The sequence below is a fragment of the Cottoperca gobio genome, chromosome 14 (genome assembly GCF_900634415.1).
Source record: "Cottoperca gobio chromosome 14, fCotGob3.1, whole genome shotgun sequence".
Lineage (NCBI taxonomy): Eukaryota > Metazoa > Chordata > Actinopteri > Perciformes > Bovichtidae > Cottoperca > Cottoperca gobio.
Genome location: NC_041368.1, coordinates 25,431,088 through 25,447,601, shown reverse-complemented (window position 1 = coordinate 25,447,601; position 16,514 = coordinate 25,431,088). Strand labels below are relative to the sequence as shown.

The window sequence follows — 16,514 nt, the reverse complement described above, 5'->3', positions numbered from 1 at the left end:
AGTTATCGTAGCGTCTGTGGTCAACAATAACAAACATTACAATCATTAAAGTCACACAGCATGTAGATATCAGTGTGTAGCTATCTCTTTTAGATATGTGTGTGTAGATATCAGTGTGTAGATATGTGTGTGTAGATATGTGTCTGTAGATATGTGTGTGTAGATATGTGTGTAGATATCAGTGTGTAGCTATCTCTTTAGATATGTGTTTGTAGATATGTGTCTGTAGATATGTGTCTGTAGATATGTGTGTGTAGATATCAGTGTGTAGCTATCTCTTTTAGATATGTGTGTGTAGATATGTGTGTAGATATGTGTGTGTAGATATGTGTCTGTAGATATGTGTGTGTAGATATGTGTGTAGATATGTGTCTGTAGATATGTGTGTAGATATGTGTGTGTAGATATGTGTCTGTAGATATGTGTGTAGATATGTGTGTGTAGATATTTGTGTGTAGATATGTGTGTGTAGATATTGTGTAGATATGTGTGTAGATATTTGTGTGTAGATATGTGTGTGTAGATATTTGTGTGTAGATATCAGTGTGTAGATATGTGTGTAGATATCTGTGTGTAGATATGTGTGTGTAGATATGTGTGTAAATATGTGTGTAGATATGTGTGTAGATATCAGTGTGTAGATATGTTTGTAGATATCTGTGTGTAGATATGTGTGTAGATGTGTGTGTAGATATGTGTGTGTAGATATGTGTGTAGATATGTGTGTGTAAATATGTGTGTAGAAATGTGTGTGTATATATGTGTGTGTAGATATATTTGTGTAGATATCAGTGTGTAGATATGTGTGAGTAGATATGTGTGTTTAGATATGTGTGTGTAGATATTTGTGTGTAGATATGTGTGTAAATATGTGTGTAGATATGTGTGTAGATATCAGTGTGTAGATATGTTTGTAGATATCTGTGTGTAGATATGTGTGTAGATGTGTGTGTAGATATGTGTGTGTAGATATGTGTGTAGATATGTGTGTGTAAATATGTGTGTAGATATGTGTGTGTGGATATGTGTGTGTAGATATGTGTCTGTAGATATGTGTGTGTAGATATGTGTGTAGATATCAGTGTGCAGCTATCTCTTTTAGATATGTGTTTGTAGATATGTGTGTAGATATGTGTGTGGAGATATGTGTGTGGAGATATGTGTCTGTAGATATGTGTGTAGATATCAGTGTGTAGCTATCTCTTTAGATATGTGTTTGTAGATATGTGTCTGTAGATATGTGTCTGTAGATATGTGTGTGTAGATATCAGTGTGTAGCTATCTCTTTTAGATATGTGTGTGTAGATATGTGTCTGTAGATATGTGTGTGTAGATATCAGTGTGTAGCTATCTCTTTTAGATATGTGTGTGTAGATATCAGTGTGTAGATATGTGTGTGTAGATATCAGTGTGTAGATATGTGTGTAGATATGTGTCTGTAGATATGTGTGTGTAGATATGTGTCTGTAGATATGTGTAGATTATGTGTCTGTAGATATGTGTGTAGATATGTGTCTGTAGATATGTGTGTAGATATGTGTGTGTGGATATGTGTGTGTAGATATGTGTGTGTAGATATGTTTGTAGATATGTGTGTGTAGATATGTGTCTGTAGATATGTGTGTAGATATGTGTGTGTAGATATTTGTGTGTAGATATGTGTGTGTAGATATTTGTGTAGATATGTGTGTGTAGATATTTGTGTGTAGATATGTGTGTGTAGATATTTGTGTGTAGATATCAGTGTGTAGATATGTGTGTAGATATCTGTGTGTAGATATGTGTGTGTAGATATGTGTGTAAATATGTGTGTAGATATGTGTGTAGATATCAGTGTGTAGATATGTTTGTAGATATCTGTGTGTAGATATGTGTGTAGATGTGTGTGTAGATATGTGTGTGTAGATATGTGTGTAGATATGTGTGTGTAAATATGTGTGTAGAAATGTGTGTGTATATATGTGTGTGTAGATATATTTGTGTAGATATCAGTGTGTAGATATGTGTGAGTAGATATGTGTGTTTAGATATGTGTGTGTAGATATTTGTGTGTAGATATGTGTGTAAATATGTGTGTAGATATGTGTGTAGATATCAGTGTGTAGATATGTTTGTAGATATCTGTGTGTAGATATGTGTGTAGATGTGTGTGTAGATATGTGTGTGTAGATATGTGTGTAGATATGTGTGTGTAAATATGTGTGTAGATATGTGTGTGTGGATATGTGTGTGTAGATATGTGTCTGTAGATATGTGTGTGTAGATATGTGTGTAGATATCAGTGTGCAGCTATCTCTTTTAGATATGTGTTTGTAGATATGTGTGTAGATATGTGTGTGGAGATATGTGTGTGGAGATATGTGTCTGTAGATATGTGTGTAGATATCAGTGTGTAGCTATCTCTTTAGATATGTGTTTGTAGATATGTGTCTGTAGATATGTGTCTGTAGATATGTGTGTGTAGATATCAGTGTGTAGCTATCTCTTTTAGATATGTGTGTGTAGATATGTGTCTGTAGATATGTGTGTGTAGATATCAGTGTGTAGCTATCTCTTTTAGATATGTGTGTGTAGATATCAGTGTGTAGATATGTGTGTGTAGATATCAGTGTGTAGATATGTGTGTAGATATGTGTCTGTAGATATGTGTGTGTAGATATGTGTGTAGATATGTGTCTGTAGATATGTGTCTGTAGATATGTGTGTAGATATGTGTCTGTAGATATGTGTGTAGATATGTGTGTGTGGATATGTGTGTGTAGATATGTGTGTGTAGATATGTTTGTAGATATGTGTGTGTAGATATGTGTCTGTAGATATGTGTGTAGATATGTGTGTGTAGATATTTGTGTGTAGATATGTGTGTGTAGATATTTGTGTGTAGATATCAGTGTGTAGATATGTGTGTAGATATCAGTGTGTAGATATGTGTGTAGATATCTGTGTGTAGATATGTGTGTAGATATGTGTGTGTAGATGTGTGTATATATGTGTGTGTAAATATGTGTGTAGATATGTGTGTAGATATGTGTGTGTAGATATGTGTGTGTAGATATGTGTGTAGATATGTGTGTGTAGATATTTGTGTGTAGATATGTGTGTGTAGATATTTGTGTGTAGATATCAGTGTGTAGATATGTTTGTAGATATCTGTGTGTAGATATGTGTGTAGATATGTGTGTAGATATCAGTGTGTAGATATGTGTGTAGATATTTGTGTGTAGATATCAGTGTGTAGATATGTGTGTAGATATTTGTGTGTAGATATGTGTGTGTAGATGTGTGTGTAGATATGTGTGTGTAGATATGTGTGTGTAGATATATGTGTAGATATGTGTGTGTAGATACTATATATGTGTGTAGATATGTGTGTGTAGATATGTGTGTGTAGATATGTGTCTGTAGATATGTGTGTGTAGATATGTGTCTGTAGATATGAGTGTGTAGGTATGTGTGTGTAGATATGTGTGTAGATATGTGTGTGTAGATATGTGTGTGTAGATATGTGTGTGTAGATATGTGTGTGTAGATATGTGTCTGTAGATATGTGTGTGTAGATATGTGTCTGTAGATATGAGTGTGTAGATATGTGTGTGTAGATATGTGTGTAGATATGTGTGTGTAGATACTGTATGTGTGTGTAGATATGTGTGTGTAGATATCAGTGTGTAGCTATCTCTTTTAGATATGTGTGTGTAGATATGTGTCTGTAGATATGTGTGTGTAGATATGTTTGTAGATATGTGTGTGTAGATATGTGTCTGTAGATATGTGCGTGTAGAAATGTGTCTTTAGATATGTGTGTGTAGATATGTGTGTAGATATGTGTGTGTAGATATGTGTCTGTAGATATGTGTGTGTAGATATGTGTGTAGATATGTGTCTGTAGATATGTGTGTAGATATGTGTGTGTAGATATGTGTCTGTAGATATGTGTGTAGATATGTGTGTGTAGATATTTGTGTGTAGATATGTGTGTGTAGATATTTGTGTGTAGATATCAGTGTGTAGATATGTGTGTAGATATCTGTGTGTAGATATGTGTGTGTAGATATGTGTGTAAATATGTGTGTAGATATGTGTGTAGATATCAGTGTGTAGATATGTTTGTAGATATCTGTGTGTAGATATGTGTGTAGATGTGTGTGTAGATATGTGTGTGTAGATATGTGTGTAGATATGTGTGTGTAAATATGTGTGTAGAAATGTGTGTGTATATATGTGTGTGTAGATATGTTTGTGTAGATATCAGTGTGTAGATATGTGTGAGAAGATATGTGTGTTTAGATATGTGTGTGTAGATATCTGTGTGTAGATATGTGTGTGTAGATATGTGTGTGTAGATATGTTTGTGTAGATATGTGTGTGTTGATATCAGTGTGTAGCTATGTCAGTAGATATGTGTGTAGATACTATATGTGTGTGTAGATATGTGTGTAGATATCAGTGTGTAGATATGTGTGTGTAGATATCAGTGTGTAGATATGTGTCTGTAGATATGTGTTTGTAGATATGTGTGTGTATATCAGTGTGTAGATATGTGTGTGTAGATATCAGTGTGTAGATATGTCAGTAGTGATGTGTGTCTAGATACTGTATGTGTGTGTAGATATCACTGTGTAGATATGTGTGTGTAGATATGTGTGTATATATGTGTGTGTATATATGTGTGTGTAGATATGTGTGTAGCTTTGTCTGTAGATATGTGTTTGTAGATACTGTATGTGTGTGTAGATATGTGTGTGTGGATATGTGTGTGTAGCTACTTCTGTAGATATGTTTGTAGATACTGTATGTGTGTGTAGATATGTGTGTGTAGATATCAGTGTGTAGATATGTGTGTGTAGATATGTGTGTAGATATGTGTGTGTAGCTACTTCTGTAGATATGTTTGTAGATACTGTATGTGTGTGTAGATATGTGTGTGTAGATATCAGTGTGTAGATATCAGTGTGTAGATATGTGTGTGTAGATATCAAATATGTAGATATGTGTGTGTAGATATCAGTGTGTAGATATGTGTGTGTAGATACTGTATGTGTGTGTAGATATATGTGTGTATATATCAGTGTGTAGATATGTGTGCGTAGATACTGTATGTGTGTGTAGATATATGTGTGTATATATCAGTGTGTAGATATGAGTGTGTAGATATGTGTGTGTAGATATCAGTGTGTAGATATGTGTGCGTAGATACTGTATGTGTGTGTAGATATATGTGTGTATATATCAGTGTGTAGATATGTGTGTGTAGATATGTGTGTGTAGATATCAGTGTGTGGATATCAGTGTGTAGATATGTGTGTAGATATGTGTGTGTAGATATCAGTGTGTGGATATCAGTGTGTAGATATGTGTGTAGATATGTGTGTGTAGATATGTGTGTGTCGATATCAGAGTGTGGATATCAGTGTGTAGATATGTGTGTGTTCCTGATGATTCTTTATTGTGATTACATCACAGATAAATATGATTTGTTTTGGGTTGCAATGAGTTGAAGAGTTGTTTGGCGTTTGGTGTGAAGACACAGACTCTCACAGAGCTGCACTAGGAAGTCCCACAATAACAGCAGAATGTACACGACATGTAAAACTGAAGACAGCTTGTCCATCCTGAAACATTTTAATAACTGAACTATTATTTCATTCTCAGAAAAGTGACCAAAATCCTTCAGCAGCTTTGAAACAGAGTTTGGTACCTTTGATGGAGACAACATGACGATCCTGACCAGGACTACGTTGATGTTGGCGCCCAGAGAATGATCCTGATAGATCTCATTTACCTGGAACACAGAGAGAGAATGTAAATGTTCATCCAGCTGTCTGTCTGACTATCTTCTCTAAGTTTGGGGATATGCGAAAATAAAAACTCAGAATTTGACTTTTCTTTATAGATTAACATTCTAGAACTTTCTAGAAGCACCACCTTATTGTGGCGGAGGGGTTCCCTGCTGTGTGCAGCACCAGTTCACATTCAAGTCACTATGATCAAGTGTCTGCAGCTGAGAGACAAACACCACTTCATCGGCCTTGACCAGAGGAAGTCAATTAGGTGTGCGGGCGACCTTTGACCTGTGGGAGCCTGGCTGCCTGCAGGTCCACAGAAGACATCGTCAAAGACAAAGTCGCAGCTCAAGGTGGAAGATCAGCTGGACTGGTTTCAGGGTGCCCTATGTCTCAGTAGTCCTTCGGTACACATGAATGTACAGTTCCATCAGTACATTTTGATTTATACAGATTAACTAGTTATTGTAATGTTTTAATCGCTCTTGGCCGACACAGTTAAACACTTTGTAACAAGTTGTAACGTGTTTAATTCGCCCGTCGCGTGGATTAACAGCATCGTGTTTATTAGAAACTATCGGGAATTGTTACGCGTGAATAAACGTTGACTGCACTTTACTATTATTATTTATTATTATATTATTATTATTTACTATTATTCCCGAACCTAAATATACAGGAAAACATAAAAAAAACAGTGGCACCACAAATTAAGATATTTTAAAGCTCCCGCAAAATTTCTTAAAAGAGATTTTCGTAGCTTCTCTGTATTTAGGACCCAACAGCGTCGGACTCTTAGTGCCTTTGTTACTGGAGCTCAAGGTATCCAGAATCTTTATTTAGATAGATCTTTGTTTTTAATCTGCATTGCTTCAACATCCAGATGTTGACCTTCTCATGTCTTTCTGTGTCCCGCTGTCCTTTCTGCTCTCCACAAACTTAAACCAACATGCAGTGAAGCTGAACGGGAACATCTGGCTTCAGTCTGTGAGTTCTTTAACTCCCACCTCTTGAAGAACTTTTGCATCCCACGGGAGTCACGGCCAGAGGCCCGACACTCTTTGTTGTGGTGCAACTCAAGGACCCACAGGAGGGCGAAAGAAGTCGATGAAGACGGAAGAAAAAATGGAGCAGGAGACACCTACAGAAGGTACGTAGGTCGGAGCTGCATCTTCTGTGGAAACTCAAGAGATGGATGATTATTGCTTCAGAGCTGGAAGACTCTCAGGCAGCCACATGGTGCGTGTCTACGGGGACGTTAGGAGTCGCGTAGCTTCCCAGCATCGGACACTTGATGGGCGTGGCCACTAGGCACCTGATTGGACGAACACTTCCCTGAGTCGTCTGCTACGGCATTTTAAACCAGAACAACATGGCGGCTTGTTTAGAAAGTATTTCATTCACATATCTTAGCCAAGGTAAAGTCTCTTCCACTGCTGTGTTTGGCGCCGCTGTCCGCAGGGCGAGCTCTGGGGCTGAACTGAACCTTTTACATTTGAAGTTTCCATTGAGGTTTTCAAATGAAGCATCGAATGTCCGTCCATTTTGTGTTATTGTGTCTATATAAATGTAATATATGGTGCAGGTAGTTTATACAGGTGTGTGCTTCCCTACCGGCCAGGTACCCGGGTAGGATTCATAAGCAACTTATTATGTCACGCTTCGCCTAGTTTATCTAAAAGGTGACAAAACATCAGACACACAACACTCATCACTGAATCAAACATCTGTGTGCATGTTTTCACCTACTATGTTCATGAGTGTCAGAAGATATTTCTGAATGTGGTCTCGGCCGTGGAAAAGAAGAACAGAATAATCCACTGCTAACAAAACCTGGAGGAGGAAAAGACAACAGGTTAAAGTTCAGTAAAGTCTAAATTCAACAGTTTATTAACCTCAATGTCAAACATTTCATTAACGGTTCATGAACAGTTCATTAACGGTTCATTAACCTCAATGTTAAACAGTTCAGCCTCTTCGATGTAGCGCCGTTGTCGAGCTGTTCTGGACCCGGACTGAAACACATTGTGGTTGAAGTTCAGAGAGCCTAGAAGAGGAGCTGGAGACAAACAAAGAGACCTTAGTGTACATGTACACAAAGGTGTTTATTCTCAACCAAACATGCAACGCAATGTAAACTCATATCTCATATTTACGGACTTACTTTATGGCCTTTATACAATCCTCTAAAGAAAGTATTCAGATATTAGAAACATCAAAAGTATTGTAACAATTTGATTCAGCTGGCAAAATATTGACTCAAAAAAAAATTGGTCGTCTTTTTTAAATCCTGAGCTTCTGGTTCCAAAAAACCAAGATGGTGACGGACAAAATGCCAACCTCAAGGCTTTAAAACCCTACATTACAAACCACTAGGTGACTTCCTGCTGAATACGGACAGCCTTTTGATAAACCAGGCTTAACGACTATCTATTGACCTCAACGACTTCACGTCCCCTTAGTTATCCTCTTAGGACTTTAACCGTCCTCAGTTCTTAACACCTTCCTTGTGTGTCTTCGGGTCATGGTTGATCTGAGGACAGAAACAGATGTTTGCCTCTGCAGGTGTGTTGTTGCTATAAATAAATCAGGGAGCAGGAAGTGAAAATCATTTTATGTTTAAGTGCTAACAGACTGAGCTGAGCTGCTTTGTATCAGTTGGGATATTCGGCTGTGTTTTAAATATTGATCTAAAATACAGATTGTAATACAAACATGAGAAGATATGTTCACTGAGGTTAAAGGGATCATTGGTATGTTGCTGTGGTTATAGTGAGTGTATTTCCTACAGTAGGTTGTAGTTTGGAGGAGCAGCAGGAAGCAAAGCCATGTTCTGTTGTGGACGTGTTTCAGACATCTGAAGAAACAGATGTTGATTGTTTTTACATTACATTACATGTAGAAGTACAGTGTACAGTGAACTACCTACAGGGACAGTCCCCCTGAACTTGGGGTTAAGTACCTTGCTCAGGGGCTCATTTGTGGCAGCCCTGGCATTGAACTCACAACCTTCTGGTGTTCTCTTTGGAAGCCTGACCACCACCACATATTTTGGTGGTCCCTGTGGACAAAACCCGGAGTGTTTCCGAGCACCAGGGTCTCTTAGAAAACCTGCCGGCAGCACACACTGTTGAACAGCTCAAGTCGACGTACAGGTTTTCCAGGACCGCGTGGAAGAACCTCCCGACCACCAACTTGTCTTTGGCCGGTCCCATCTGGATCAGCAGATCCTGGAGCCAAGCCGGATCTGTCTGTCCGAACTGTCCCTTTAAAACCGCTGTGGCCTTGTGCTGGTCACGTGCACGCGGTCCCATTAACACTACAGGGTCTGTTTCGGTCTAGCGTTTAACACATCTCTCGATACACACCCGACCCACACCCGATACACACCCGATACATACTCGATTCACACCCGATGCACACTTCATACACACTCGATACACACCCGATACACACCCGATACACACTTCATACACACTCGATACACACTCGATACACACTTGATACACACCCGATACACACTCGATACACACTCGATCCTCACTCGATACACACCTGATACACACCCGATACACACCCGATACACACTCGATACACACTCGATACACACTCCGGCTGTGTCGTTACGTTGTTTGAGTTCAGACTTTGTTTTGCTTCTAAAGATGAATCCTAAAACGATCATCTGGCTTCATTCAAACTGGCCTTGTGCTGTCTGCTGTTGTTTTCAGTTTTAAGGTTTTTAATAATGTTTGTTCTTGTGAAGCGTTCTGTGAAAGGGTCTGAACTAACTGAACTTTACTTACTGTTTAATTGTTATTATCTTGATATTTCTGTTTTTGAAACATAAGCCCTGCTTATATAAACGCTGTGATCTCTATAAAAACATCTGCTGGTTAGTCTGTAGCGCCCGCGGCTCGGGTCGAGTTGAGCTGAGGTGAAATAAAAGATGAACACATTTCAGTGACGGAGACGAGCTAAACTATCGTCAACTCGAGTCCAAAACCTCTAAACTGCAAAACCACAAAACTCTGAAACTCTGACTGCCACGTTGCAGCCTGAGTGTGTGTGTGTGTGTGTGTGTGTGTGTGTGTGTGTGTGTGTGTGTGTGTGTGTGTGTGTGTTGTAAAGCTCCCGTCCTCCCTGCCAAGTTTCCTGGAACAATTTCTGTGTTTTCAGTTTGATTCTTTCCTTCTGCAGAATCACGTTTTAGCAGCTACACTGTAAAAAACAGGGTTAGTTTATAACGTGAGCTGAACGTTCATGAAACTAAATATACTTCTCATATTTAACCTGTCATAACATCACAACATGTAATTACAGAAGAATTTCCTGAAGAATGTGAATGCTGTAAGTGTTTTATTGTGAAATACATTTCAAATGAAGCTCAAATTATAACTGAATATCCAGAAAACCTTCAAAATAAAACATGAATTACTGCTGGTTTCCATCCACTGCTGCTGTTTGAATCTGAGTTCATTGGTTGAAGATAATAATCCAGTATTAAAGTAATACTACCTAAATGTAGAAATACTCTGTAACATTCAAACACTGACTGAAATCATTTCAGCTTTAGCCCTGAAATGAGCTAAATGACTGAATTTAAGTAAATTCCTTTTTACTGTACATACTTTTATTTTGATGCACCAGGAATAACATGCAGAAAAATCTAAAGCTTTTGTCCTTCAGTCATTTCATTTGATTTTTTTCTCCTCCAGTTTAACTTGTTTTAGTTGATTCATTTGCTTTAAATTTGAACTACTTTGTTATATTTATATTTATATATAGCTATATAATATATACTATACTATATATAGCATAGTATATATGTACTACATAGAGTACTATATGTAGTACATACTATACTATATAATATACTATATACAGTATATATTATAGTATATATATTATATAGTATAGTATGTACTATATAATATATATATATATTATATAGTATAGTACATACTATACTATATAATATATACTATAATATATATACTATAATATATACTGTATGTAGTATATTATGTACTATATAATATACTATATATACTATATTATATACTATATATACAAAAGAATGTACTATAGTATAAATAATAGTCAATAAAGTTTATTTGAGTCAACATGATCACATTTGTTTGGGTTGATAAGTCAATAAAGTTTTCGAAAGAATAAAGATTTCTTTAGTTGTAACTGACCTCGGAGGAAGTCATCAGCTGTTTGATTGACAGCCAGTTGTTTCTTAATGATGTCTGACAAGCGATAAACGATGTGTCGTCTTCCTGCTTCTTCTTCTGCTGCTTCTTCTTCTGCTGCTTCTTCTTCTCTTCCTGTCCTCCAACGATCCAACGGCTCAATAAAAAACTCCTCCTGACCCGTCCGGATCATCCCGGCCTGCACACACACACACATATTTTTATCTGTCACTGTACAGAAAATCTAACTCACAATCTAAGCATCACAGTGTAAGGAAACATTTAGTTTACAGAGAATGGGATGTGTGTTTGTGCTCTGTTCAGGTGTTGCTGTGTTCAGATGTTGCTGTGTTCAGATGTTGCTGTGTTCGGATGTTGCTGTGTTCAGGTGTTGCTGTGTTCAGATGTTGCTGTGTTCAGGTGTTGCTGTCAGTGTGTTCAGGTGTTGCTGTATTCAGGTGTTGCTGTGTTCAGGTGTTGCTGTGTTCAGGTGTTGCTGTGTTCAGGTGTTGTTGTCAGTGTGTTCAGGTGTTGCTGTGTTTAGGTGTTGCTGTGTTCAGATGTTGCTGTGTTCAGGTGTTGCTGTGTTCAGATGTTGCTGTGTTCAGATGTTGCTGTGTTCAGATGTTGCTGTGTTCAGGTGTTGCTGTCAGTGTCCAGTGTCATCTGGATAGTGAACATCTGTACACTGAACATCTGTACAATGAACAGCTGTAGAGTGAACATCTGGACAGTTAACATCTGTACAGTGAAACATCTGGACAGTGAACATCTGGACAATGACAGGGTGAACATCTGGACAGTGACAGGGTGAACATCTGGACAGTGAACATCTGTACACTGAACATCTGTACAGTGAACAGCTGTAGAGTGAACATCTGGACAGTTAACATCTGTACAGTGAAACATCTGGACAGTGAACATCTGGACAATGACAGGGTGAACATCTGGACAGTGACAGGGTGAACATCTGGACAGTGACAGGGTGAACATCTGGACAGTGAACATCTGTACACTGAACATCTGTACAGTGAACAGCTGTAGAGTGAACATCTGGACAGTTAACATCTGTACAGTGAAACATCTGGACAGTGAACATCTGGACAATGACAGGGTGAACATCTGGACAGTGACAGGGTGAACATCTGGACAGTGAACATCTGTACACTGAACATCTGTACAGTGAACAGCTGTAGAGTGAACATCTGGACAGTTAACATCTGTACAGTGAAACATCTGGACAGTGAACATCTGGACAGTGACAGGGTGAACCTCTGGACAGTGACAGGGTGAACATCTGGACAGTGAACACCTGGACAGTGAACATCTGGACAGTGGACATCTGGACAGTGAAACATCTGGACAGTGACAGGGTGAACATCTGGACTGTGGACATCTGAACAGTAAATCATCTGGACAGTGACAGGGGGAATTCATCAGGAGACACCTACCAGCCCGTCACAGTTGCTGATGGCAACGAACGTGTCCTCCATGTTGGACACGTCTCCTGTGTAGAAGCAGCCGGCATCTCCTATTGGCTGAGAGACTTTGCGTCCTGACTCCTCCCACCACTCCATGGTGGCGGCGGGGGCAATGAGGCGAGCATTGGGGCGCAGCCGTAGATGCAGCTCCTTACCGAACACCGTCACGTTGTAGAAAAGTTCTGCCTCCTCTGCTGTGTGGCCCCGCCCCTTCCAGCCGCGCCCTGTCTGATTGGACGGTGGCACCTCATGTCGTATACTGTCTGTGTCACTGGGCGTGTCCTTGGCGGAGTGGACGTGTCTTCTGCTGCGTTGCTGGCGGTGGGACACTGACGCTGACAGGAAGCGGCCTTCTGAGTCGGTCCTGATCGGGCGGACGACAGCGGACTGTAACACCTGACGGAGAGAATCTGAGAGAGAAGAGCGCGTTAACAACGGAGACAAACAGCAGCTGGAGCTTCAGCTTCAATAAGTACGAACATTATCTGAAGAGTCTTTACTGTCCTCACGCTACACGATGTTTACAGCGTTCACTTACAGCGGAACATGTTGTTCATATTGATAGAAAGAAAACAACCAGAATTATCCCCACGTGTTCTGGAAAACATGAATACAACTCAGATATATATATATTATATATATATATTATATTAATAATATAAATAATATAATATAAATAATAATAATAATAATACAAACAATATTATCAATAATATTAATAATATTAAGTATAATGATACTAATAATAATAATAAGTATTCTTATAATAATAATAACAATAATAAGTATAATAATAATATTAATAACACATATAGTAATGCTGACTGATACACGTTCCGCTTAAAACAAACACTTCACATGTTTAAATCTGAAAACATTCAAGACAAACAAAAAGATTTAAACATCTGGAACTGAGAGCCAATCAGAGCAGAGTGACGTGTGTGTGTGTGTGTGTGTGTGTGTGTGTGTGTGTGTGTGTGTGTGTGTGTGTGTGTGCAGTGATTTAACAAGGAAGTAGGCTGCTGTGTTTCTGTCTGAGGTCGTGGCGGTCAAAGGTCACACACACACACACACACACACACACACACACACAGACACACACACACACACACACACACACAGACACACACACACACACATACGCTCCCACACACAGACACACACTCCCACACACACACAGTATATGATGAAATATGATCTGAATCCCTCACATTCCTCAAACGTCAGAGACGCATAAACACAAAGATTTATGGGAAGAACGTGGAGAGGAAAGTTCTCTGAGTCAGAAACAGAAACAGTTTCCATCTGTGGAAGTGTTTCCACGAGGGAGGAGTAGACGGACTGTCTGAGGTTATCAATACCTTTCATCTATGCCGCTTTATAACTCTGGAAACACCAAGAGGGCGTCATGGCGGAGAGGAAGAAACTATCGGAGCGACAGAAAGAGGACAACAGTGCTGCTTCTAAAGTCTGTGAATATTCACAAACTCCAGGGAGGCCTGTGTTTCCTGCCACTCGGTGCATCATGGGAGTTTGGTGTGGTGGTGCAGCAGCAGTGCATCATGGGAGTTTGGTGTGGTGGTGCAGCTGCGGTGCATCATGGGAGTTTGGTGTAGTGGTGCAGCAGCGGTGCATCAAGGGAGTTTGGTGTGGTGGTGCATCATGGGAGTTTGGTGTGGTGGTGCAGCAGAGGTGCATCATGGGAGTTTGAGTCTTTAAACCCTGACAAGAGTCAGCGTTATGAGTCCTAAACCCTGACATGAGTCAGTATTATGAGTTCTAAACACTGACATGAGTCAGCATTATGAGTCTTTAAACCCTGACAAGAGTCAGTATTATGAGTTCTAAACACTGATATGAGTCAGCATTATGAGTCTTTAAACCCTGACATGAGTCAGCGTTATGAGTTCTAAACCCTGACATGAGTCAGCATTATGAGTCCTAAACCCTAACACACACTCATAACTCATGAGTCCTAAACCCTGACATGAGTCAGTATGATGAGTCTTTAAACCCTGACATGAGTCAGCATTATGAGTCTTTAAACCCTGACATGAGTCAGCGTTATGAGTCCTAAACCCTGACAAGAGTCAGTATTATGAGTCTTTAAACCCTGACATGAGTCAGCATTATGAGTCTTTAAACCCTGACATGAGTCAGTACTATGAGTCTTTAAATCCTGACATGAGTCAGCATTATGAGTCCTAAACCCTGACAAGAGTCAGCATTATGAGTCTTTAAACCCTGACATGAGTCAGCATTATGAGTCCTAAACCCTAACACACACTCATAACTCATGAGTCCTAAACCCTGACATGAGTCAGCATTATGAGTCCTAAACCCTAACACACACTCATAACTCATGAGTCCTAAACCCTGACATGAGTCAGCATTATGAGTCTTTAAACCCTGACATGAGTCAGCGTTATGAGTCTTTAAACCCTGACATGAGTCAGCGTTATGAGTCTTTAAACCCTGACATGAGTCAGCATTATGATTCTTTAAACCCTGACATGAGACATGAATTTTGAAGCTTCTAGTCATCTTAAAAACGTTGGTTTCTAACAAGTGACTAAATGAGACTAAACGTCTTCACGCTAACATTAGCCTCCGTTAGTTTAGCGGTGGTGAAGACATGTGACCTGCTGTAGTTCCTTTATAGTCTAACGTTAGCTTTTTATTTCTGAAGATTAAATGTATGCTTCAAAAATCCTAAAAGTGTAAATATGTGGAGATTCTCCTGCTGAACAACATGTGTAAATATCATAAACTTTTCTTTGCCACAGAGATTATTTTTTGCAATAATCCAAAATCTAATGAAACATCCTGTTGGTTGTTTGTGGAACCAGAGATGCTGCCTTCAGGGTCGGACACAGAAATACTTCTTCCCTGCAGTTCTGTGTTGTTACCTTACAACTGAGGAAGTGCAGCGTTCCTCTGGTCGCAGATGAAAGGACTCAGAGTCTCGTTTACACGGCAACTTCAAGCAGCAAACAGCTGATCAACCCGTCTACACGAGGAGGACTCAAAACACAGCACCTGGCGCCAAAGCACCCGGTGCTGTGAGGTGGAGACGCAGCACATGGTTTCAGGTTAAACCCCACATGAACAAGATGACATCACACCTCTTTAGCATTAATCTAGAAACGGTCTCAAGATAAACTGTGTGTTTAGAATGATCAGTATTTACACTCTCATGATACGGCTTAAAGTCATTTTAAATATCTCGCTACAATAAGTAGATGAAGCAGAATATTTTCATCAGTGTAATAAATGATATTATAAAGTCATTAAAACAAGCTCCTCCTTCACCAGCTAAACATTAAAGTGATGAACACATGCATTATAAAACAGTAATATAACATATTATTCTGCACAATGAGTTCTTTACTTCCTGCACTATATACATATCTATATATATATAGATATGTATATATATATTTGTGTGCTGATGTTCATGCAGCAGCTCACCTGAGTGTAAACTGTGGAACTGCAGCAGAATCATCAATAATCCAAAACCCAGCTGGTCCATCCTGAGCGAGAGACAGAGACTCAGTGAGAGCTGCTGCGTGCAGACTGAACTCTGTAACAGACACTCCTCCACACTGTCTCATTATCTCCTCCCTCTGTCTGCCTGCCTGCCTGTCTGTCTGCCTGCCTGTCTGCCTGACACTCCTCCCCCTCACGGCTCTGCAGCAGGACATGTCAGACTTGCAGTAGTTTGTTTTCAGTCCTCCACTCTGCACAACTACAGCCGTATTTTCTCAGTTGTTTCAGGTGGTCATGGTTTCACCCCCCCCTCCCCACACACACATACACACACACACACACACACACACACACACACACACACACACACACACACACACACACACACACACACACACACAGCAGTTGTAGTATCTGTTGTAGTCCACTAGATGGAGGCAGTTATATAAAATGTTGTCAGTAATAATGAAACAGCAGCTCAAGTACTAACCAGGTACAGACGTCAAACATCGGTTTGAAGCCTCCAGTTGTATTCAGTGGTATTTTGCCGGTCGCCATCTTGGTTT

General features: G+C 39.4%; 1 protein-coding gene across 1 annotated transcript in view; it reads right to left on the bottom strand.

The window, feature by feature from the left end:
* LOC115019154 (A disintegrin and metalloproteinase with thrombospondin motifs 2-like) overlaps window positions 1-16,055 on the bottom strand; it is a 29,895-nt gene extending 13,840 nt beyond the window's left edge. The window contains exons 1-6 of the mRNA XM_029448548.1: window positions 15,931-16,055; window positions 12,430-12,869; window positions 10,982-11,177; window positions 7,736-7,842; window positions 7,533-7,616; window positions 5,699-5,782 (exon numbers count right to left, since the gene is read on the bottom strand). Coding sequence (XP_029304408.1) covers window positions 5,699-5,782; window positions 7,533-7,616; window positions 7,736-7,842; window positions 10,982-11,177; window positions 12,430-12,869; window positions 15,931-15,991 — 972 coding nt within the window. The 5' untranslated portion in view covers window positions 15,992-16,055. The remainder of the gene's footprint in view (window positions 1-5,698; window positions 5,783-7,532; window positions 7,617-7,735; window positions 7,843-10,981; window positions 11,178-12,429; window positions 12,870-15,930) is intronic.
* Window positions 16,056-16,514: the final 459 nt, after the last annotated feature.